This window comes from Leptosomus discolor, chromosome 17 (assembly GCF_034619465.1).
Source record: "Leptosomus discolor isolate bLepDis1 chromosome 17, bLepDis1.hap2, whole genome shotgun sequence".
Lineage (NCBI taxonomy): Eukaryota > Metazoa > Chordata > Aves > Leptosomiformes > Leptosomidae > Leptosomus > Leptosomus discolor.
The window spans coordinates 9435601-9460724 of NC_141407.1; the positions used below are offsets into that span (position 1 = coordinate 9435601).

The 25124-nt window shown below is 45.4% G+C and overlaps 1 protein-coding gene across 3 annotated transcripts; it reads right to left on the bottom strand.

Moving 5' to 3' along the window:
• Nucleotides 1–7024: 7024 nt before the first annotated feature.
• UBE2V1 (ubiquitin conjugating enzyme E2 V1) lies at nucleotides 7025–24802 on the bottom strand. 3 transcript variants are annotated; one of them, XM_086474611.1, is made up of 4 exons: nucleotides 24771–24802; nucleotides 12272–12420; nucleotides 8105–8230; nucleotides 7025–7714 (listed from the first exon to the last, which is right to left on the bottom strand). In XM_086474611.1, the coding sequence occupies exons 1-4, from the start codon at nucleotides 24790–24792 to the stop codon at nucleotides 7568–7570; spliced, it is 444 nt and encodes a 147-aa protein (XP_086330737.1). In that variant the 5' UTR covers nucleotides 24793–24802; the 3' UTR covers nucleotides 7025–7567. The 3 variants fall into 3 exon arrangements, with proteins under 3 accessions (XP_086330737.1, XP_086330738.1, XP_009954854.1); XM_086474612.1 differs by having other exon boundaries at nucleotides 24777–24799; XM_009956552.2 differs by lacking the exon at nucleotides 24771–24802 and adding an exon at nucleotides 17268–17283.
• Between the last annotated feature and the right edge of the window lie 322 nt (nucleotides 24803–25124).

Consider the following 25124-nt stretch of genomic DNA (forward strand, 5'->3'; position numbering starts at 1 on the left):
ACCTGGCAGGGAGAGGCAAGACCGTGCCTCCCTGGGCCAGAGCAGAGGGCATGGAACAGAGCAGTTGATGGGAGCACTGCCTTCCCGAGGGGAAGGCGACCCGGTAATTAAGAGCCCTTTTCCCCAACTGCTCCACAGTGACAGGGAGGATTTTGACAAGCAAGCAGCAAAGGCTGCCCTGGCCTTCTCAGGTTTGGATTTTTTGGCTATCAGTAAATGAAATCATAGCCCCAAATTTCAGGAGCTCCTGTTCAGTGCCCAATATACCAAACATCCTCCATGGTGATATTTTTGGGTTTTTCAGTCAGAGCTATAAGTAAGTTATATGTTTTGGGGGCTCGTTATTTCAGTGAATATTTGGTCAAGTTGACTCTCCCCAGTGAAGCTGCCTGTGTTGGATGTGCTGGATGAAGACACCACCTTACACCAACCCTTCTAGCCTAAATACCTCCATTATTTTTGTTACATTCTCCCTTTCTTCCCCGTGCCTTTAACACCTGTGGCTTTCAAACCTTTCATAAGAAAAAACACCTCCATGAGATGAAGTTCCTCACTGCATCTCACCCCGATCAGCTCCGGCAGTGACCCCTGGTAATTCGGAGCAGGGTCTGTCTGGGGAAGCGGAGCCATCCCAAGACAGGCGAGCGCCACACCCTCCCCACAGCCCCCTCCCCTTGCTGCTGCGGCTCACGCTGACGAGTAACCCAGGCAGACCCTGGTCACGGGTTACGTGACGTCTTCGCATGTCGTGATACAGCAGCTGAAAAGGAAGGAGATTGAGGTCAACTGCTGCGCTCGCTGCAGGTACCAGCCCCGAGGGGGAAACTCATCCCCGGGGACTCAGCCCAATATGTTCTCATCTGTGGAACAGCATCTGCCTCCGCCAATGAATATCCCACACCTCCCGTGGGACCTACCTTTGGCGTAAAATGCTATTTGGTTTAGGGCTGGAGCAGGCCAGGTCTTGGAGAACCAAAGCATTAAAATCTGATGAAAATAACGGAGAGCTTTAGAAAGGTCTTGCTCCACGCCAGTGGGAGACCACAGAGGGTCATTTCTCATCACTCGTGTTAGAACACCAAAACTCACGGGTGGCATCAGGAATATTTCAGAGAAGAACCACACATCAAAACTCATTGGACTTTTTTTAATACATGTAATAATTAAAAACATGGCTCTATATGCTGGATTTAATGAAATCCTCCCCTTCTGGCAGGCCTGTACAAGCCAAAACCCAGTTTAAAACAAGTGGACAGTGACCCTTCAGAAGAAGGGACGTTGAAAATGCTTTTGTTGTACTTGCAGAGCAAGGGGAGGGGAAAGGACACAGGACCCGAGACTGTGTTTTGCTGGGAAGCATGACGACATCCAGGGAAGGAAGGGAACACTCTCAGCCTTCTGGCCTAAATTATCTGCTAACACAAATAATCAAATTCCAGGGACCACACTGCTCTGGCGCCACTAAAACAAGGGGGAGGCCTGGCCCCAGCGCTGCAGGAGCAGGTGGCAGCCCGCGTCTGACCCGCTCAGGATATTCAAGTGCGATACACAAAATACTGATGCTCTCTAAGGAAGCCAGCATCGCCCACAGTATCGTGGGAAGTTTTTAATGGCTCACTCAAGACAAGGCGTCTAAAATGTTTATATTAATACTTACACGCTGGATGGCCGCTCATTTGGTCTCAGCTGGAAACCAGTCCAAACAGCTGAGAAACATCTGGCCGCTAACCTTGGACAACATCTAATCTGGTAGCCCAGGGATTTAAGAGGTCTCTTCGGAGGGACAGAAGTTTGGCAGATACCATACCGAGATCTCTGTTCGCCGTTTCTCAAGTCCCGCTCACCGCTCCAGGATGACACACACAGCCAGTGTACGTCCCGATCCCATTTACACACCACCCGAGTCCCAACGACTGCAAAAAGCTGCAGTTAGTTATTACTCCTAATTTCCAGCAATACTCCTGAAGGTGTGTGACCGCGTGTGCTCGAGGGCAGAGGAAGCAGCCGCTTGCCAGCTCACAAACACACATCTCTGCATTATCCTGCCCTAGGCTGCGCATGCCCAGGATCAGGGCCGCCAGCCCTCCAGCCTTCCCTCTGCTCTATCCTCCCTCTGCCTGCACTGATTACCAACCAACAAGCACGTATCTGCCCCAGAAAGCTGCCACTGCAAGTCAAACAAAAATCCTGTTCTCGGTAGATCTGGAGACCACTATCAGGACAATTATGAACACTTGGTTTTAAAGCAGCTCTATAAAAAGAGCAAACAAAGGAAAATGGACTCATTTCTGATGAAGATGGCTCAAAAGTTTGCTTCCCTTTTCTTTCCAAAACTCCTGCTTGCCTTTTTAAAATTTTTTTCCTCCCCAAAAAGAAACTTCAGCTGGGGCTATCCTGAAACATTCTTTGGTGAGTGGAAACCAAACGAAATAAGACAATGTAAAAGAATAGATGTTGAGCAACAGAGAGGGGGAAAGGACTTGTAGACAGACCATTTGACACTTATTCTCCCCTCCTATTACCCGTCAAAGTACTGCAGGGCTTTCTACACGTCAGGGCAAAGCCACCAACAACCTGGCTGGCTTGAGAGGCAGAAAATTAGGACAGGACCCACATTTCTGAGAACCCTTTGTAGGCTTTATTTAAAATGAGATAAGGATGAAAAAGGCAACAAGATGCTTGACAGATATAAAATGATGAGAATCTAGCTTATCTCCTTTATCTTTCGTGTCATCTTCTGCTCTTTGTTTTTTTGTTACAACAAATGTGGGAGACATTGGGGAAAATGTAAAGGCACAAGCACCAAGGACATAGCACCAAGAAGGGAGGACTAGGAAGATGCTCAATAAAGGCTGAAAAAGTCTCTTTCCTAGCAGAGGCTGAGCGTGCTGGCTCTGGTCCAACAAAGCACTTAAGCATGCACCCAACTTAAATTTGACTTCACTAGGGCTCTTCACAGGTTTGAAAGTTAAGCAAATTCTCCAGCAATCTGCTACAGCAAGACCAGAGAAAACAAGAAGCTATCAAGGGACCTGAATCTTGGTGGTCAATAGCAAGGTTAGCACGCTTTTGGAAAGCGCCCTAGCCAAAAATCAATGCAATATGCCACTTTCCACCGACTTAGGAAAACTCTAGGCCATCAGAAAAAGCTTCTTAAATATAAAATAATCAGTAAAAAAGAATCAGATATGAAGAATATCACTATCAAATTGCCTTCACCTTCTTTCAGCTCAAGGCAGGTAGTGCTTGAAGTAGACACATATTTATAGGTACATGCAGAACTGGAACTCCCTTGTTTCAGTGCAAGCTGGTGCCAGCTTGAAAAAAAATATTGAATTCACTGTGCTGCTTCTTGATGTAGGAAACACTATCCTGTAGGTAAAGCACCGACCTCAACTGCCTAACGGCCAGTTCCCACAAGCAGCAAGGTAAGCCACAAATAGCTCCTACAGCTCTGGCAAGACGCTGCAGAGGCTGACACTTGGCGAAGGATCAGAGCGTGTCCCACCGCATCTCTCTGTTGGGTTTGTTTCCCCCGTTAAAACGGGCATAACTTAACACTGCTGCTGCACATCGCGCCCGCCTGGCAGCGCCCCAGGGAGCTCCAGCACCACGGCGCTGGAGCCCCGCGAAGACGCAGCACTCGGAGCAGCCCGTCCCTCGGTCAGGCTGTTTGCTCACCACCGACAGGCACGGCCGCTGTCACCGGCTGCTCTTCCTGCTCCGTGTCCTCGTACGACTCTAGGGTGAGCCGCAGACAGCGCTGGCATCTCACAGAGCAGCTATAACACCTTTTGGCTTAAAAATTGTTACTCTAATGGTAGTGGAAGAAACTTAAATTTTAAATCCAAAGCACTGCAAGAAGTTGTAAGAGCACAGAAAAGGCGTATTTAGGCATATGCTCCCTACATACACAGAGCTTAATTACAACAAAGCAAGAAGCAAAGAACAATTAGTCTTTATTAACAATTAAAATCTCACTGCAGTGCTGGTTTCCCCCCTAGCAAGTTAACGCCTGTACAGTGAGAAAGTCATGATAAGCAGGCTTTTAAAATTTAAACTGATTCAGGATAAACGTGAGAAGTGGTTCCCACAAGAGGCCTTAACTTTTAAACTGAGCAGCATCTGCACCTTCCTCAGATCCTGCCTTGCAAAGCTTGCTAGCTCCCTCTGCTGTCTTCCTCCTGCGAGCCGGGTCAAGGCTGGCTCCACACCCACGGGAAGCAGGGGCAGGTGAGGGGCTTTTACTGAAGTATCCCCACAGCTGGTGGGAGGGGGCCCTCGGACCCTCTGCAGGAGCCAGCCGGGGGCAGCCCCACGGCCACCTCCTCCCTGAGCGCTGCTTCAGCCTCCTCCAGCAGCACCTGCTCCACCAACAGCATTTATTTTACAGCCAACCCACACATTTTATTTATTACCCCTTCGTATCCTCCTCTTAAAGAGAACTGGTGCAGGGTACAAACTGAGGGTCAGCTGGGATCAACTAAACCCTTTGCCTTCACACTGCCAGAGTCAGGATAAATACAGGCAAGACAGTTTCATTTCCCCACCTTGTATCCGAAGCACAAGCAGGGAAGCAGGCTGTGGGATGACTGGTCTCTTCCACCATGCAGTGTGTAGGTCACGTAACACCAACAAAGTTACAACAGGTAGATTCCACGGCAGCTGACCCTCAGGGTGTTATTCTTGCAGACCACTACTACTTGGTTGAGCGGAACAGCAGCGCATCGCAGCACTGACACGTTCAACGCGTACAACTCCTACGTGAGAGAATTTACAGTGACCCCCCCCCTTTTTTTTTTTTTTTCTTTTTAAAAGGACCACCCAGCTGCATGTGGCAAATGTTGTTAACACATGGCTCTTGCCAGCACAGCTCCTGGCAGAGCACGGCCCAGGTCAGGGTGGAATGCTCTAACCTGTACAACTTGCAAAGCAAAACAGACAGTTTCAAGGTTTTTAAATCGTTACTTGAAGTACAAAGGTTGGGGGAGGCCCCAAACATGCACCAACCATATCCTCCTGAACAGGGCAAGGGCACTCTTACAACAGCTCTGAAAAACAGAGATAATCAAGCAGCACGCTGTAATTATCAAGCATTGTTCCAATTCCCATTTAACATCTTTAGATACCAAGCTATTTTAAATAAACACACACACGATGCTGACGAAGTATTAGTCGCGTTGTCTTCACAGATACCCTCTGAGCCAACACGGACTGAGCAGTATTCCAGGCTAGCAGCCAGCAGCAAGTTTCACAGTTTCCCAAAACGTCATTCCCTTTTTCATGCCCAACCCAGGAAGAACCTTGTTTCACCACAACGCTGAAGTGAACGCACGAGTACCTTCTGGCAATCCTCTGAAGTGGAGACGCTTTACACGTGGAAGAGGCCAAAATTTCACAGCCCCGTTTTTATCCAGATTTGGAGAGAAGGTCAGCTTTTTACACTTCACTATTTGAGGGAAAACAGGTAACATTTCAGGTTGTGAAGTTCTCCTTGAACTTGACAGACAGCGTAACATGCAGCTGTACGGGGATTTGATTTCCTTGGGACTACAGCACATAAAGCTCACTGCAATGACAGAGCACCTCCAGACAGCACATGATCTAGAAACTCATTTCAGCAGCTCCTTAGCATCACGTAACGTTACCAACCGCCAAGTCTATGGGAGCCTGAGGTTTAAACTAAAACTAAAGATTCTCCTTGGCACAGCAGCAGCAGCTGGTTAAAGACAATTGCCTTTTGCCACCAGTTTACATACTGTTAGCTAAATGTGATCTGTAGGAAGATACTTCCAACAAATCAAGAATTCCATAAGGGATCAAAATCCTAAACATAAATACAATTAAAGCCTTCTAATATTAATGCACACTTTTTATTATATTAAAATCAGGCAATGGTCTCATACAATAAAAAGGCTGCTTATGGAATACTGTTATGTTAAACTTTAATTACAGAGGATGTTAAATCCTTACAACTAATATTTTCCTCGAAAGAGTTAATGGAAACATCAATTGTTCATTGACTTGATAGCTGCTGCTTTAAAATGTGTTTATTTTTACTTTTTTCCTCTTTTTTTCTTTTTTTTTTTCTTTTTTTTTTTCTTTTTTACACAAACACTGAATTTTTCATAAAACTTAGGACACACTAGGTTGGCTGCATGTAAGCTTGCATCCACATTTCAGCAGTTAGTGGTCCAAAAGAGTAAACCAGAAAAGGCAGTGATTTGCCAGGATGCAAAGCCAATAAAGGTCCTTAAATCTTCTGTATGCACTGCTACCCCAAGATCTCCACTGAAGAGACTTCTCTTCTAAGACTTACAGAGTCCTAATAAAATCTATGACACTGATTTGATTTGTCCGTAGTTGTCACATCTTTAGAAGGGCCAAACATAAGTGCAACATTTCATTAATTAACATTCTCGGGTCAATACAAAGCACCAAAACACAACTATTTGAGCTGGAGCGTGTGTTCAGAACCTTTACATGCAGAGTTTCCCCATTAAAGTTTGGCAGCAGCAGATTTCGGCAATCCTGGTAAATTACTGCTCTTTTCACCACGTCAAAAGCCTATCTAGTAACATCAGCCGTGGCCAGCTTGGCGGTGTGGCAGCAGTGCTGGAGGGACAGGGACAATCCCAGTTTGTGAGCAGAACAGATACTCTTGTTTCCCGGGCTGGTGAAGACTAAATTTGTTGCAAAACCAAAATGATAAGCAGGAGGGAACAGGTCAAGTTATTGCCCCAACGCTTACCCCTGCTGGCCAGGGGTGAGAAGAGTCACAAAGAGGGGCAAAAAGAAAGCAGCACCCCCACTAAAAAGAGGGGAAGAGGGAAGAGATTAAAAGAACCCTGAATCCCTCACCCAAAGCCCACGTCACTGGCAAGGGGGACCAGGAAGAGAAATACAATCTATGCCTTGGCCAAAGGGTAGAAGGAAAGCTTGCCCCAGATTATCAGAGCATTAAAAAAAAAAAAAACAAAACAAAACAAACCCAAATCCAGAAGAAAACCAAAAACGACCACAGTCACATTCAGCCTTTACTAGAGATAGCACAAAGGGAGGGATGACTGAGGTTAGCACACATCCCCATTAGTAGTCCGTAAAGCCCAGTGTAGTACTGGAAGCAAAAACCTTTGTGTCTACTCTAATAAATAGCCCTGAGCTTCGACTCTATTGCAAAAGACAGAAAAAGAAAAAAAAAAAAAACCAAAACAACCCAGGCCAGACACACAGCAAGGTGATTGTGGGATGTATGCTTTCACAGTTAAGTTAAATGTGCCACACTGGTCTTGACAGTAATAAATTTAAATAGACTTTTCCTGATACCAGAAGTTCAGCTATGTGGACAGTGGTTACACGACAGGATTATTTGTTATAGCACAACTTATATTTCAAATGAAAAAAAATTAGTATCATTTACAGTATCTCAAGAAAAACTTCCTTTGAATGGGAACTTCCTTTCCAGTATTTTGAGGTCTACAAGATGCATCTAGAAAATTTACTACTGTGGAAAATGAAGACAGCTTAAATTGAATAAAGGGGCATGGTTTTGTTTTTGTTTTTTTAATTAATTGCTGTAACATTGTCCTTCAGGTGGCTGAGGAAGTTTCATATTTTCTTTAGACATCATTAGACGCCGAAGCTCTTGCAGAACGACTTTGATACTATAAGAATTCTGCCATTTTGCTAGGACTGATATGGCTCTGGGGTCCACCTAAAATAGACAAAAAGACCACTCCTGTCAGAATAGATACGTTTGATACACTTAACTCCCCCACACACCCTCCAACTAGAGATCCTACAAGAAATCTGAGCGGGAGAAACCAAAGAAAGCAAAAGAAAGTAAGTGGTTTCCTAAAAGCATACTAAATCCCCACGATGCAACTATTTGTGAGTTACAAAAGGGCAGGAAAAGTCAATTCCACGTTTTGATTTCAGAACACACTTGGCTCCTATGCTCCCCTTCTACCCCCCTTTCCTTCTCCTCAAGGCAAATGGCACCAGCAAGCAACAAGGAGTTCCGCAAGTTGCAAGTATGAACAAAGCATTAATTCGAAGCTGTGCATGAAAACCATGTTAAAATGAATAAAAACCAAACACTTACCACTCCATTAGAACTATTTACTCCATTCATATTAATTTTTGTTACAAATCTTACAAATGGAGGTGCTTCTGGATACTTAGGCCCACATTCTATTTTAAGGCTGTATATTCTGTTTTCATAAATTGTCTGAGGGGAAAAAGAAAGGGGGGAACAATTACATCAGGCAGTTCAATAGGCATTTGGTTAAAACAGTGGTTACTTCAGGGACACGCGAACTACTAAACATAAGGACAGCCACTTATACACTAGGCTGGCTACCCCTGTTTCAAGTTCATTTTATAACATTCAGCGTATCAAATGTTACCTCTTGAGGGTAATAAATTCTACTGGTCTTATAAGCATCAAATTTTCATATAAGGAATGAAACTGGTATTGCTTCGCATTCACCAACTGAAATGATTTTTTTAATCAGCATGCAGCTCAGGTACCTACTTTTCAACCAATCTTTATAAAGCAGTTTTGTTTTATCAGTTTACTAATCAGACATGGTACCTTGAAACCGAAGCCACGGCTTTAGCTTAGGCAACTATCTAAAGTCAGCCTGTCCTAGAACTGCACTTGAAAAATATTCTCTGGTCATAAACCAACATGCCAGTTCTCAGAAAGCGGAACGCTCCAAGATTCAACACATTGCAAAGTACATCCTGATCCCCACCAGCATCACCACTCTGTCTCCACCACAGTATCGCTCTGTTATACTTCACAGCCAACAGAAATCCTGGATCACGAGTTTTTAACGAACCAATCAACAGGTACAGAAAAGAGATAGTTGTAACAAGGCTACACTGATTCTTCAATATTTAAAATTAATTAAAAGAAATAACAGTTAATGTTATTTTGCATTCTGAGAGTAACTATTTTTGATGTGCTGATCCAGCGCAGCCTGGCAGCGAGCTCGGGCTAAGCTGGGCAATGCAGGCAGCCAGCAGAAGCACACAGCAGGAACAGGACCATCATGGGCAAGTTCAGGCAAACTCTCCAGACTCACAGCTTCTGACACCCTTTCCTGCACGTTCACCACTGTAACGAACATGAAACTCAGGAGCAGTGACCAGGAGCAAAACTCCAGAGAAGAGCATGGGCACAGAGGCACGGAGGCAGCCACCAGCTCCTGCTCACCCGTGGCAGCAGGACACGATGGCTCCACCAGGATCTTACGAACGGCTGCCCTAAGTACAAAAACTTCGCAATATAAAACTCCACACGATCCCTTTCAAGGGCCTGTTATGCCCCTGGCATCTTAATATTCCCTTAATACTAATGAGCATTTTGATACAAACCACCACCAGAAACACAAGAACCGACTTCCTGATCCAGCTGCTCCTTCGCTGGGGAAACGAAGGGGCTTTAAACCAGCCCGCAGGCACCGCGGCAGGACCAGCACCTGGCCAGCGCTGGCTGGCAGCGGCACCCGCGGCCACTCCTCCGGCACCTCACCAGACAGCCTTTCAGATGTCCAGCCAGGGTGGTGACAAACTGAATGCTGTCACAAAATTTTTTGGGAAAAAAAGAAGTGATCTGTCAGCTCTGCTCGGCCTGCCATGTTTCCTGACCGAGTCCCTGAGCACGCCTTGTGCACAGAGCGATTAACAGCCCAGCGGTCCGTGCAGGTTTTCGGGGCCTTTGCAAATAACCACAGCCTTGACCATGCACGTGTCTATAGCCAATACAAAATATGCACAGGTAAAGATGAAGTTTTGACAGTGCCACTGTTTTTAAATAGCTTGTATAAACAAGATGAATCACTGCCTGCGAAACCATCCGCACAGCGTCTGGAAAGGAGAAGCACGCTTCCATGTATGGTAGCAGGGACACTCAGAGCAGCAGCATGTATCTAACTCTGCACCAAGGTTCATTCTTCCCCCTGGGATGCCAGTCTTGTACCTTGTAACAGAGGCAGATTGCCTCAGATCTCTGTGGTTCTTATTATCAACATTAAGCTTACTTGTACCACAAGAAATTTGATTCTGTAAAGAATCCTCTTTAGCTGTGGCCTGGCGGTATATATACGATGCCTTATTTAACAGAACACCTGTGGAGGAAATAAAGTACACTCGATGAAAATTAATTGTTTTATTACTGACGTGATCGATTGCTGCTCTGTGCACTTCATTAAACTGATTGTGATGGGTTTTCAGTTGTTTAGAATATGTTGCTTCAGTCTTTGGATTTCTCAAAGACAACTTCAAAAATGAAAGCTGCAGAGAGAAATGACCATCACATGTACGTAATTGATGCAAATCTGGTCCTTTTCTGGTTTACTCTGCATGAATGTTCATTCATACAGTTGAGAGGGATTGGTGGTTGTTTACTTTTTCCCCCACCATGTTAGAACATGAAGTGGTGTCAGAAGCCAGTGGAACTTTTCATTGCCCTAATTTTAACCTGTGTTAGTCATTTTTCTCCTGCACTGTTTGCAGACTTACTTCCTTTCTCCCCTCTACCCATGCTGCCCCGAGGGCCCACTCCACCTGGCCTCACTCCCTCGCTTTGACAACTTGCACGCCCCCTGAAATGCTGGAGTGACTATCACCTTTCCCTGTCACCTGCCACAAGCGTGACTGCTTTCTACCCAGAAGGAAATAGGATTTTTTTTTTTTTCCAGAGACAGTATTCCCACATCCTATTAAGAAAAAAAATGGTAATAACATAACTGAGTATGAACAGTCCTAAAAGCAGGACAGCCACTCAGCAAACCAGAACAATTCAAAGTTCCCAGAATCTCTCTCAGTACAGCCCGTTGCTTTCAAGCAATAAGCTCAAAAGAAGTAAAGAAACTTTGGAAAAAAAAAAAAAATCTGTATTCATAAGTGTGTCAGAAAGACACAAGAGGCACAGCTGAATCATCTTCTGTGATGGCCCTCTAGCCTTGGTTAGCAGCATGACATGAACTACGGATTCCTGTCACGGCTGACAAGTCAGCACACGCCTGTTTGCACACTGCGGCTTCTATTTAATCTTCTAAATTAGATTTCAAGGTTGCTTAAATTTTCCGTAAAGCGAATGCACACAGTGTGCTTTCTTCACAGTTTCAATGCAGGCTCATTAACACTCTCCTAATGTTCTAAAATAAAATGCTGTTCCAGAAAATTATTTGGGCACATCATAAACAAATTAAATAATCACGAATGGGGAGATGTTAACAATGGCAGACAAAAAGCAAACAGCACTTCTGGCTGAGACAGAAAATACTGCACATGTAATGCATTATAATATAAATTATTGTACAAGCTCACCGTGTGTCAGAAAAGGCAACTGGTAGAATGGAAACACGTAGGGCAGTAGCGTGATTAAGGGCCTGTAAAGCTTTCCATATAATAGATTGAGAACATGAGAATTATTGAGAAGTGACACTGAGAAGTGACCAGATATAGAAGACAACATCTATTGCAGGAAGGAGAATCTGCTACTTGCACTTCATGGCAAGGGTATTAAAGATCAGAACAGAGATACACAGTAAAACCGGAGACAAGTTTTGTTTTTAGAATACATGCATACATATAATGCACAATTACGTCCTCAAGTTCAGTAGCAGAGTGGAGACCCACAGTCTGGTAGGGTCTGGGAGGAGACGAAAGAGAACACAACACTACCATAAAGACCAGGAGCACTATAGGAAGCTACTTTGGGAGAGGACATTCAGAGAAGAAACTGAAGTAATTGAAGTTTGAGATTTCCGAGTGAGCTGAAACTCTACAAGAGCAAGTCAGTACTGCTGCAATAAAAACCAACCCATAAACTCAACGAGAAAGAGCAGAAAGACTACCAGTACTGAACAAAACATCCACGTTGTACCTACATTAGCTCCATATGTAATCACACTAGCCGAAGGATTTTAAACCTTGCTGTATTCAAGAGCACAGGATACTAGAATCCTGGAATCTCAAAAGTTATGTCTTAATGAATCTGTAAACATAAAGCAGACATGTAACAGAACTAACCAGAGAAAGGCACTAAAAATATTCCAAATTATAAGCAAAAATACATATAGATACATGAAACCCATTATTATACAGAACTTGAGCCTTCAATGTAAATCACTTGCTAAAGTGTTTTTTTCACTCATTTGTGTTTTGTTTGTTTTCTACTTCAGTGGTTAGATTAGGAGAAGAAAAGGGGGAAGGAAAAATGTAACAGTACTGTTTTAATATTTAAGTGGATACTTACTCTTGGAGGCCCAATAATCATTCCTGTCCATCTTGTAAGTGTCATATCTTCATCATCTTCAAGGCCCCAGCTAACTGTTCCATCACCTACTCCTTTCTGACCTTCTTCAAGTTCTTCCAACAGACGAAAATTACGAGGAACTTTTACTCCTGAAAATAATCAGGAAAATATTTTGAGTTGAGAAATCTAGTAAAGAAATAAATCTAGAGTAATTTCACTGATCTTTCTGGTGATCCTACAGAAAACATTTTGGGTAAAACCAGAAAAATATCACTATTTTTTGAATGACAATATTTCAACACTATGGACAAGTTATCCCCATATTTAGCTTTCATTTTACAAGCAAAATCAAGATATTCACAATTAAACATGCTAGAAGGCTGGCAGGCCAGATATCAGGGCAGGCAGTAAAATGAAAGGAAATTTCTGTCCATTCAGAGATGCACAGTATCATGCAGCTCTAATTAGCACTTGTCTACATGATTTATAGCACAAAAATTTAGAAGATTCTACAAAATGACACCATGAGAGGCTTGACTCCACTCAGCTCACTTGGAGCTTTTAAAAATACCATTCAAAGCAAGTAAAACTCTTTCATAACATTAGTAGGTTAATCTGAAGTTAATTTAAGTGGGCTTTGTCAGCAGCAATAGCATCCTTTGTACTTACGACCTTCACCACCACCGAGCTTCAGCACCTCTTAATTGCTGGCACATTTATCGTCAAAATGCACAGCAAAACAGGGAAAATTTCTTATCCTCATTGCATTAACAGAAAACAACAGCATAGAGAGCTCAGGTGACATATCAAAGGTCACACGCTAAGTCCGTGGTGAAGGAGGATCTCAAACCCAGGCCTCAAGGGACTTAATTACTCATTCTTCTTCAAGGTATCCATACCTCAGTCATCACAAAACATAAATGCACTCTAGGCCATCGCTTCTCCTTTGTACTGGGTTTGCATGGCAAGGTTTTGGTAGCAGGGGGGCTACAAGGGTGACTTCTGTGAGGAGGTGCTAAAAGCGCCCCCCCCCCCCCCCCCCCCCCCCCCCCCATGTCCGACAGAGCCAATGCCAGCTGGCTCCAAAACAGACCTGCTGCTGGCCAAGGCTGAGCCAATCAGTGATGGCAGTAGCACCTCTGGGATAACGTATTTAAGGGGAAAAAAAGCCTGCACAACACCAGCAGAAGTCAGAAGAGAGGAGTGAGAATTTGTGAGAGAAACGGCCCTGCAGACACCAAAGTCAGTGAAGGAGGGGTAGGAGGTGCTCCAGGTGCTGGAGCAGATTCCCCTGCAGCCTGTGGTGAGGACCATGGGGAGGCAGGCTGTGCCCCTGCAGCCCATCGAAGTTAACAGTGGAGCAGATCCACCTGCAGCCCATGGAGGACCCCACACCAGAGCAGGTGGATGCTCGAAGGAGGCTGTGATCCCATGGGAAGCCTGTGTCAGAGCAGGCTCCTGCCAGGACCTGAGGAGCCCAGGCTGGAGCACGTTTGGTGACAGGACTTGTGACCCATGGGGGACCCAGGCGGGAGCAGTCTGTTCCTGAAGGACTGCACCCTGTGGAAGGAACCCATGGTGGAGCAGTTTGGGAAGAGCTGCAGCCCATGAGAAGGACTCATGCTGGAGAAGTTCATGGAGGACTGTCTCCTGTGGGAGGGACCCCATGGTGGAGCAGAGGAAGAGTGTGAGGAGTCCTACCTGAGGGGGAAGGAGCAGCAGAAACAATGTGTGATGAACTGACTGCAACCCCCATTCCCTGTCCCCCTGCACCGCTCAAGGGGAGGAGGGAGAGAAATTGGGAGGGAAGTTAAGCTCGAGAAGGAAGGGATGGGGGGGGAAGTGTTTTAAGATTTAGTTTTTATTTTCTCATTACCCTACTCTAATTTGACTGGTAATAAATTAAACTAATTTTCCCCAAGTTGAGTCTGGTTTGCCCATGACAGCAACTGGCGAGTGATCTCTCCTTGTCCTTATCTTTACCCCATGAGCCTTTCATCATATTTGTTCTCCCCCTGTCCAGTTGAGGAGGGGAGTGACAGAGCAGCTTTGGTGGCACCTGAGGTCCAGCCAGGGTCAACCCACCACATCCTTCCAGGTACCTGTGGGAAGCATGTCTCCAACAGCAACAAAATTATTGCCAGGATATATTTAATAAAGTTATTTTCACCTGACATACAAAAAGATGGGTTTTGGGGTTTGGAGTTTCCCCCACTCAATAGTAAGAAGTTAAGTATTCACCAGCACATAACAACAGCAAATCAGAATTCTTCACTGTCACTTATTTAGTGCAGCAGAAAGAGAAGAGGAAACCAGCCTTTCAGAGTATAAAGTGAACCATCAATTTTCTCAGTCAGAAGGTAGCACTTCCAGCATGGCTGGGGCACTGAACTCTGAGGACATCAGAAAGGGACCAAGGGCTTTGAAAATCATCTCTGTAGCTGCTTGTCAATATGGGAAATATAGAGGATGTAAAGTATTGTGAAATCTAGCAGTGCTTAAAATCAAATGACTCTGGTAGTTTTAAAATCCCTTTGAAATATATTAATGACCTAAAGAAACTACATGTCAGTGATTATTTTACTGCAGAATCAGAGTTGCGCAAATTTCATTCACTACAAAGCAAGCACAAAAGAAACCAAAAAGGCAAATTACTAAAGGAATTAGATGTTGGCCAGTTTGATACACATCTAACATAATCACGTTCAAGAATATTGTGGTGAAACATGATTCAATAACACAGCTGTAGCAACAGTATGAAGAGAAACACAGAATCAAAAAAGCATCTGCATTGGCTATACCAAACCACACATACGGGGGCTGCTGAGCAAGACTCAAATACAACTCCATGCCAAATCTACACCTTCTACTCTGAGTGAGACCGTGCTGTTACCATGGCTGCTGAGTAATACAAATCTTTGGCTGCAAAAGCAAATGAGTCAGTTTGGGCTGGTGAAGCCATCGCCATAAAATTAACCGAGGCCCAAACCCTCGGTGGTAACAGGACCTCTTGGGGACCGCTGTCACTTCCCCTGCACAAAAAACTCCAGTGTTTCACTGCCACTAAGTCTCAAAAGTATGAAGTACATATCTTGTGTATCTCGAGCATATGAAGGCTGAAGTATGCAGTTCACACCTGAATCACGCCAGATTAGCCATCCCATTTTTAATTATATGCCAAATGCTCTCTGGGCTGCAGTTAGGGGAGGCAGAGAAGAGAGCAGTCTAGCTGCAACGCACAGTGTAAGAGAGCTGAGGGACCAGAGAAACTGATGGAGCACAAGTTGAAGGACAAGGTGCCACCTTTACTTGCAGACACACTACTTATTTCACTATTTTTGCTGCAGCAGATGCATGGGAGAGCCCGTGATGGGGAATGACTCATGGCTGTGCGATGCCTGAAGCTGCTGTCTGGGCTTCAGCCCTGCCCACCGGCACCGGGGAAAGAAAGGGCCAGAGAAGAAGGACAAACAAAAGGCAAACAAAAGGTCCTTCTGAAGGGTGAACTCCACCCCTCTGACACAGCAGCTCTTTGACAACACAGGTGATGCCGCAGAGGAAACCGTCCCTGACTATTATTAGAAACCCAACCTGAACCTCTCCCTGCTCACAGAAGCGATAAGCTGAAGCCAGCGGAAGACCTGCCTCGAATGTGTCACGTTGCCAAATAATAGTCTCTCTTCTGGACCACAACATCACGATGCTTAACAAGCATCTCTCAGTCTCTATGCTTCAGCACTTGATAATACCACTTCACAATTAACAGTGATGTGAAGATAATTTACTGATATTTACTTAGACCAAAACACATCACCAAGGAGGAATCAGCTCTACGGTAAGCAGACTCAGGCCACAAATCAAAGAAGGAAACCAAAAATATTGCCTGTCTACCCTTCTTCTGAGCATCACGCACCCTGTTTACCAAGTGAGGCAGGAATCCTGCATGAAGAAAATTTAGTGATCACGTAATTAAAGATTACATCATTACATATATATTCAAGGAGGTCACAATCAAGGCTGAAAGGCAGCCTTAATTCTGACATTTGCTAACCAGAGCTAGGCTTGGCTTTATAACCTTACAGGAAGAGAAGGCAACTTTATTTCCAAGCTCTCCCCAGATACAGCCACTCTGATTCAGCATGAATCAGAGCCATAGAAGAGTCACACAGGATTTTAGAGCTTTCTGACAAGTCTGAGGTCTACAGAGCGCTAGCTAGTCATATCATGTCCTGGCTCCTATCACACAGAAAAAAAAGTTCACACCAATGACTATTAATTCCACAGCAACCGCTCACTTGTGAGCACTGCAGGAGCATCAGTGGCAAAGGGAGGTGACATAATATTTGAGTTTTTATGCTATGCAATTCACAGAAAATAAAACGACCATGGAAGATGATTGGTCACTTTACAACAAACCTCTGTCCTTTTAGAATTGCATTGCTGCCTTCTAAAAATGTTTTATCCCTACGCTAAAGCTCAGGGGTGTAACACGGAAGACCAGCACCTCAGCCACTACAGAAGGCAAGTTCAGAGTCACATCAAAGATGGTAATCCAGCTCCCTCGCTGCCACGGTCTCGGGACATGCGACAGGAAGAAAACCACATATATACATATAAAAGACTATGGCCATATGATCATAAACACTTTAAATCATTTCTAAATAACCTGCCCTTAAGCAAGGCAGAATGAAAGACCAGATTCACCCTTCTGCCCAGCCTGGAAAGATGTCTGAGGCCATTAAGCCAACCCCATCTCCTCTACATTTGCAATGGCCCGGAGCACTCACGGTCAGCTACCACATCCTTCTGGGACCCAAAGCTCAGAAACCACACAAGCTTTATCACTTGTGGTCGTATGCAAACATATCATCATCATGTTTGCTGTCCACCAAGACTCTTAGAAAGTGATCTGATCTGTTCTAGGCACACATGGTATTTGCCAAATAACTTCCGTGGCTAAACCATGGCCAATTCAGAGCTAGGAGATGTCCTGTGCCAGCTGACACAGCCATGAGTCAACTGCATGTCGTCCTCCCACCTCCCCAATAAATACCTTGCAACACCTTTTCAGTGTAGCAATGGAGACTTTCAAGGCAGTAACCAAACAAACCTCTTTTTCTAAAGAGTCTTTCATTTAACACACAAAAAAAACCCCAAATAAAGTAAGATGCAATTAAAAAGTAATCAGGTTGTTGAAAGTACTTTCACTTATGCATTTTAATTTAGCCTTTACTACGGTTCAAGAAGACTCTTGAATAGCAGCTTCATTCGATACAAAAATACAATATCTAGATAATTGCTTTACTTGCAGCTTGCCTGACAGCACAGAAATACTCCCAGAAATGAACTGAAAAAAACACTTCAGAGCAAAAGGAGATATTTACTATTAATCACAACAGCGAACTTATGAAAGCTAAATTATAACTGTACTGACAAGGTAAGATCTGCAATGACAGAGGTTTGTACAGTCTTTCTGGAAGTTCACTTTTTAGTAAACATGCATTTGTGAAGCCTCAGCTCTGCACATTGGTTCACCAGTTACAAAAACTTCATGAAGTATTTTTTTTGGCAAACTAGAGAACAAAACTGAACTCAGACTGAGTTTTCCTGAAAGTCAGGATACGTACTTTACAGAGTGTCACGGGTTGAGGCTGGGCCGGCCACTTAGGAATGACAGACGCTCTCTATTAACCCCTCTCCCCTTCCAGAGGGGGAAGGGAGAGAGAACAAGGGAGAGAGACTTTACAGTTTGGAAAAGAAAACTAAAACAGCTTTAATGAAACAGTAACAATAAAAGATGATAATAAGAAAATAATGAAATATATACAAATAGATGCAAAACCCATACCGAACCCAACTGCCCCCACCCTGATGAAGATACATCACCACCACACTGCAGGGCTGGCACTGGGGCAGTCCCAGGATGGACTCGGCAGCAGACAGGGACGGGATGCAGGAGCTGGACTCAGGCACTGGATTCAGGGATGCAGGATCGGGATCGACAACAGAAGGACAGACAGAGTCCTCCTCGGATGTCGGCCGTTGAAGAAGAGAAACTGACCCTCGTGATCCCTCAGCTTTATACTGAATATGACGTGTACGGGATGGAACACTCTGTGGGTCAGGTGTGGGTCACCTGTCCGGTTCGCTCCTCCCTGCAGGGGCGACCTTTTTACGTGCTTGCGACCCTTTTCACTTAGGGCACCCCAACATGGAGCACAAGATGTAGCAGTGACCTTGGTCACTGTAGGAACAAGCATAAGCCAGGGCCTCTCTGCCCTCCCATTCCTTGGTACGAACTATAAACATCAGGCCTTGTCACTGCCAGAAGCACTCACTGTCTGGAAGAACATGGGGTTGATTTCAGGAAGTGCAGTTACTTAGAAGAGATTTAACTGAAAAGTAAAAGCACTAAAACAGAATTAGTTCTGGTTTAGCCCAAACCAGGACACAGAGTTTAAAGTTGCAGTTAAGAAGCTGCTAGGTTTTGGGTGACATCCTCTTCAGCCTTCAAACAGAATCATAACCTTCTGTTTTCCTTGTCAAAAATTTCACTGAACACCAATACTACCAGGCAGACCAGTACTGACAAGCCTTCACTACCACAGCACCTCGCAAGCCAGCTGTTTTCTAAGCAATGAATTGCAAGACTGAGAGCCAGAAAGCTGAAATGAGGACAAAAGGAGTTTGGCCGTGTCTGGTCAGAACCTAAGGAAACTCCCCACTAGGAAAGGACAGCACTATTCCTGGAAGACAGTTAAATGCCAACTTGGACTTTTAAAGACCTTAAAGCACTCTCAGATTTACCTTTTATCACAGCACTACTAAAGATACACAGATACACAAATGAATGTGTCTTACAATAGTTTTAAGAGTCATCTTACCAGCCTGAGATTTTTCTCATCTTAAATTTACATTCACATGAAGTACTCAGTACGTTAAAAGTTAAAAAACAACACTTTTTGACAGACTATACTTTTTGAGTTTTCCCCAGTTACATAGTGGAAGCAATTCCAAATTCAGAACCCTTATCAAGCTGAAAACAGCACAGCAAAACCAGTGCAACAAGGTGGACAATATGCCTTTGAGAGTGGATCCTCTTCTCGAAATCTTTCTCATCAGTGTCATGATATGATGAGATGTCAAACGTACACCTCTCAAAAATTTCATGAATACGTTTCTCTTTCCTTTCTAAAGTGAAATCAAATTAACAGGCATTTCTCTTCAGCATTAAAGCACAAATATACCACACAGAACACCTCAGAAAAGCACACAGTAACTGCACTTCACTTGTTAGGGGGTCTAAAAGGAGGAACGGTCTTTTTGCTGAATTTTTCTTGACATCTTCACCGGTAACACGCACCTTATCAAATTAGCCTTTCAGGATGATTTTAACTCTGCTTTCTGTGCTAGCTCCTGATTTACAGTGACTCAAGTGAACTGAAATCCAATAGCTTTAAACACGTCTGCTGCTTAATATGTTAAAGCCCCTTCTGTTGTTTGTTTTTGCGTATTTGATATTCAGCCTTAATCACATCTTTTCCAATACATTTCTCATCTCTTTGCAGAGACTGCAACTACTGAAAATTTGATAGCTTACCCCTGCAGCACTGCAACTGTAAAAAATAAGTAAATCATTGCTGGTCACAATGGTAGGTAAAGTTTCTGAAGCGATGCACTGTTTAAAACTGAATAAAAGACTTTCAGCAACTGTCACAAAAACTTTCAGGAGACAGGAACAATGTCTTACATCATCTTTAATGATTTCCACTCTGATAACACAGACAGGTACCGAGATATTTTGCAGATCCCAAATAACTTCCTGAGCACTTGAAACAACCTGAAGTGTCTTCTGTTCTGTGTAAGCTAGAGTGCTGGTTCTGTCTTTCAAACCTTTAAGCACATTACTTGGAAAGAGATCGCTTTAAAACATTTGTCTGAGGCAGACTGGCATTATCACTGAGGTGTGAAGCCAAACAAAGCTTTCCAGCAGCAGAAGAGTTAAAATTAGATGTATTCTGTGGCTCCTATCTCAGATGAAAAGCAAGATTACCAGCTCAGCTAGGAGTTACTCTAGAAAATAAGTCACCCTGAACAAGCATCCTGGACAAAAATCTTTACACTAAATCTCACCAGGGAAAAAAAACACCATTTCCCCTTTGTGTCGTGAAAAGAAACGGTTGTTCCTGACCGAGAGCTGAGCGCTTTCCTCCAGCTGCCTCTTCTACCCACAAAGTACCGCTAGGTTTTCTTAAATTCACACCACCCACCCAAAGGTGAAGGCACAAGTAGGTTCACCAATTTTAAGATAAGCTTTGAAGAGCAAGGCACCACACCGACAGACTAAGGCACAGCCACCTCTTCGGTACGGGACCCCAGCTCTGACACCAGAGGCAGCAGCAGGATGCACACCGCCCTGGCCTTTGCTTCTGGGCCAGGCCCACATCAGACTTGGGAGGAAAGTGCACAAACTAATCAGTAGGTGGAAACAGAGTAATTTCATCTTGACTTGCAACAGTTAAAAAACACCCTTACAACCTGAAAATCCCAAACTTCAAACACCTTATGGAATTTGTCAGTATCATAACTTCTACAATCCTTAGCCACTTACATATTTAATACCCTAATAAATCATTCTAAGTTTTCAGCCAGAATGGCATTTTTAAAATATATTATGTAATTTATATCATTATACATGAGTATCTTCTTGTAAGAGTTTCGAAGCATTTACCTTTTTATTTAATCTACTGCATCCTCCCATCACAACACACAAAGAAGCTCTGCAATCAACTCCTTTAGCACCTGCTATTTCTTCTGCTTTTACAGTCCATCTTATTTAAGAAGGCATAATTTATCTTCCCAATTTTTCTTCAATTACTTTTTCCCTACCCTTGAGTATTTTACCTACAGACTTAGAAAGTACTTGGTGGCTGGCAATGTTTATTTTGAGATAACAATGACTATTGTATGCAGTACGCTCCAAAGGAGACAGCACAGCCCATTTGCAGAGGCCGGGTACACCTCCTATACCCTTTAATACACAGTTTCTCCTTCATTGTAATGTCTCATTTGCTTTTCACAAGCATAACTCAGTTTACAGTGATGTTATGGGTCCCCCAACAATTACAAATATATACTTTTAACATACTGTACTCAAAACAACCTGTGCTCTCCTCTCTGTTACAAGCATTAAGCCACATACATCAGCACTATCATGACTGTACACCTAATGAATTGTCCTTCCGGAGTTCTTCACATTCCTCCGACTTTAGATAACTTAAACCCGGGCAAACCATTTTATTACTCAGTTCTTCCAGGCTGTTGGTAAACACAGTGTCTTATCACAGCTCTGCAACAGACCCCCTAAAAGGACCTATGTATGAGAGAGAAGTGGGTTAAATGAGGTCATTAAGCTTTTCCCAGGATGAAAGTTAGAGAAACAGGATTCCCCAGGCCAGCAGGGTCAGGTTTTATCCCATTATAATACCGGAGTCTGCAGGACAGCGATGTGGAAAGAGCTTGTGTAGTCTAACTACAACACAGACTCCACACAGCCCAACTTCCCAGGGGGGCCACGGGGTACGTGAGCCTCTGAGGAACCCTCGATTTCTCAGCTAGATCACCTCTGCTACCTGAGCCAGCTGAGCGATCCTGCAGGACTTTTCAGTCTGAAGGATGGACAGAAATATGCCCACAGTTTGCGTGTTTGCAAGAGCCTTATTAGAATGATTAAAGTCAACCCTTTCTTTCTATTCACACGTTAATTGTGCGTGTGGGAAACCCACATAATCAGCAACACAGAATTCTCCTGTATATAACTGATACTGGTGGATCTTGTGTTGTAACATTTCTCCTAGGTGAGGGTTGTTGTTTTCCCTGCTAATTATTTCTACCTGTTTATTATATACAAATATAAGGCTTACCTGACTAATTCCCAGGACTAGCCCTATGACTTTTTTAAGGGACACTTGCTACCATTTCTTCCTCTGGATCAGCAGCTGCTTTTAAAGAAAGACTGAGTGTTTTTCATCCTCAACCTCTGTTTAAGCTCCTTCGCTGAACCACTCTAAGCTCAGGATATCAAACATATTCAAGCGTTTAATAAACAAATACGAATACATTAAGATTCCATGAAACAAGTATTAGCAAAATCTGTTTACATATGGGTAAACAAACTACTAAGCTACTTACCCAAAGCCCCACAGCAAATCAATCAGTAGTGGAGAACAAGAAGGTGTCACTTCCAGGCTCCATTTGTATGTGCCAGGCAATGCCTTCAGTGCAGTGTCAAGAAGGAACCACACAAACTGCATTGCAGTGCCACCACCACTATCAGTAACTGGACGCTACGTTGTTCTCTTTATCAGAAGAGGAGAATCTCCAGCTTTTACTAACGCAACAAGAGAACGCAGACCACTGCTGGTAGGGCAGCCTACGATTTACAGCCAGACAAAGCTTAAGGCTGCCATCAGTGTAAGCTGCTGGTCTGTACCTGAAGGTTCTACCACTGGAGTTTAGGGTTTACTGCAAAAGTTCAGTGTTACTGCAACCCACCTCTCTAAGTCACTGATTTCCCCTCGCCCCCATCCCCCAAGCAGCTGAACGCATGGGATCTCATGAGTACCTGAAGTGCAGAGCTTGTCCAACGCCCCCACTGCAGACACAACAAACTGATGCCCCTACTCACATCTACCCGGCCACGTACTGCTTCACGCTCCCAGCGCTGACGAAACGAGACTGCTTTCAGAAGTCCAGGAAGTAACCAGGAGCAACCCAAAAGCACAATGTGGCTAGCAGATGATGGCTAACGACAGCTTAACACAAAGACTCTGCTGCAAAAGGACAGCTGTGCAGTAGGACTAGTTTTGGACTTCATCACCGCAGTCCAAGGCCCTCTCCACACATTCGCCTCTGTGTCCACCCAGACCACTAATTCACAAGGCTGCACTGGCTTAAAAAGGAAAATATTTGCCGTGTTCTTTCAGCCAAATACAAAAAGAAAAGTCAGCAACTTGAAAGGATTATTGAGAAAATATGGCACACAGAATAATGTGACATAAAAGGGGGAAGAAGGCTCCATTACATTTTTTATGTCTTTTGATCAAGTGTTCCAACACCTCACAATCACGTATGTTCAAACACAGATCTGTAAAACGTAATTCTCAGGACAGCATTTACTGCATTTTAGAAGTGTTTTTATAAACTTGATTGTTACGAATTATCTGCTTTGTGATAGTTACTCTTAAAAGTTGAAAGTGGTCATTGATAGAGACTTATCCATAAAAAATAATTCCAAAATACTTTTGTTACATCTCCAAGAGCAGTCTTCTGGTGATCGCATATTTAAACTTCAAAGGAAGCAATCTGAAAACAAGTATTACAGTGGCACATTTGAAACCCTATATGGCCTTACGAAAACAGGAAAACGAAACTGTCTAAACAGAAATGAAACTAATCTATTCAATGTTGAAGTTCATTAGAGGATGTCAGCAGAAAAAAAAAAATTGCAAAATCTAGTTATAGCATTTTTGTTTAATGTGTAATGATAAATGCAAAGATAGAATTTGTTTAGCTACTCAAAGCAGGCAAGGAGCAATTTTAAAGGGGAAAAAAAAACCACCCCCAACTTCTTGAAGCATACGTGTCCCGACAAGGAAGTTACATCCTCCTGATGTGACAGGAAGATACTATTAGCAAAAAAGATTTTTAAAGCAGCTAATTTCACTCGCGTAACTCTAGTCATGGCTCAGTGACCGCGAAGGCTAGGGAACCGAGGCGCGGCTCTGACCGCACAGAACTCACCAGGAGAGGAGCGCGTTAAGAAAAACGCCTGCACGGCGGCTCTGCGGGGACAGGCAGGACCGCCGCGCCGGGCGTGCCCAGCCGGCTGCCAGCGGCCGGGCCGTCCTCGCCCCAGGCCCGCATCTCAGGACCGAGCCAAGGGCGGCGGGCCCGGCCGGCCCCGGGCAGGGGTTCCCGGCCCCGGCAGCCCAGCCGAGCACCGCTCCCCGGTGCTAGCTCGCAGAGAGCCGGGACAGGCTTCCCGCAGGGCCTGACTGCCTCCGCTCACCCCTCTCGGCCCCGGACCATACTCGCCCCGCCGGGGCCGTTCCAACCGCGAGGCCTCGGCAGCCCCCGGGGAGGCGTCGGCCGGGCCCGCCCGGGAGCCGCGGCGAAGGAGCGGGGACCGGCTCCGCCACCCCCACCCCCGGCCAGGCGCCGGGCCCTCCTCCGAGCCGCGCCCCTCGGGCCGTGCCGGGCCGGTCCAGGTCGGCCCCGCCGCCGCCCCCTCCCCCGCCGCCGCCCTCGTCCCTCCGCTGGGCGCCTCTCGGCCTAGCGCCCGCCGCCGCCCCTCCAGCCCCGACACACCCAGCCGGGCCTCCCGGCTGCCGGCAGCCTGCCGCACCGCCGCTCATGGGGGCCGTGGCTTCCCCGCGGCGAGGAGCGGCCCCGCCCGGCCCCCCCGGCCCGCGGCCCCGCCGCCCCGGCGCCCGCTCACCCGCACCCGTGGTGGCCGCCATCTTGCGCCGCTGCCGCTGGAGCCCCGCCCCCTCCCACACGTCAACGCAACGCGGGAAGTGCGGCTCCGAAGGCGCGGCGCGGGCGGGCGCGCTAAGAGGAGGCCGCGGCGGGGCGGGGCGGCTGCGGGGAGAGCTCTGTGGTGCACGCAGGGCGCCTCCAGAGCTCCGCCGCGCGGGCGGGCTCCCCGGGACGGGCAGAGCCCCGGGGGGGTCGGGCGGGGGCTGCCGGCGAGGGGACGAGACCCCCGGGCGGAGCAGCCCGTGGGGCTACCTCTGCCCTTGGCAAAACAACCCCAGCGAGCTCCCCGGGGAGCTCCGAAACACCAGCACGC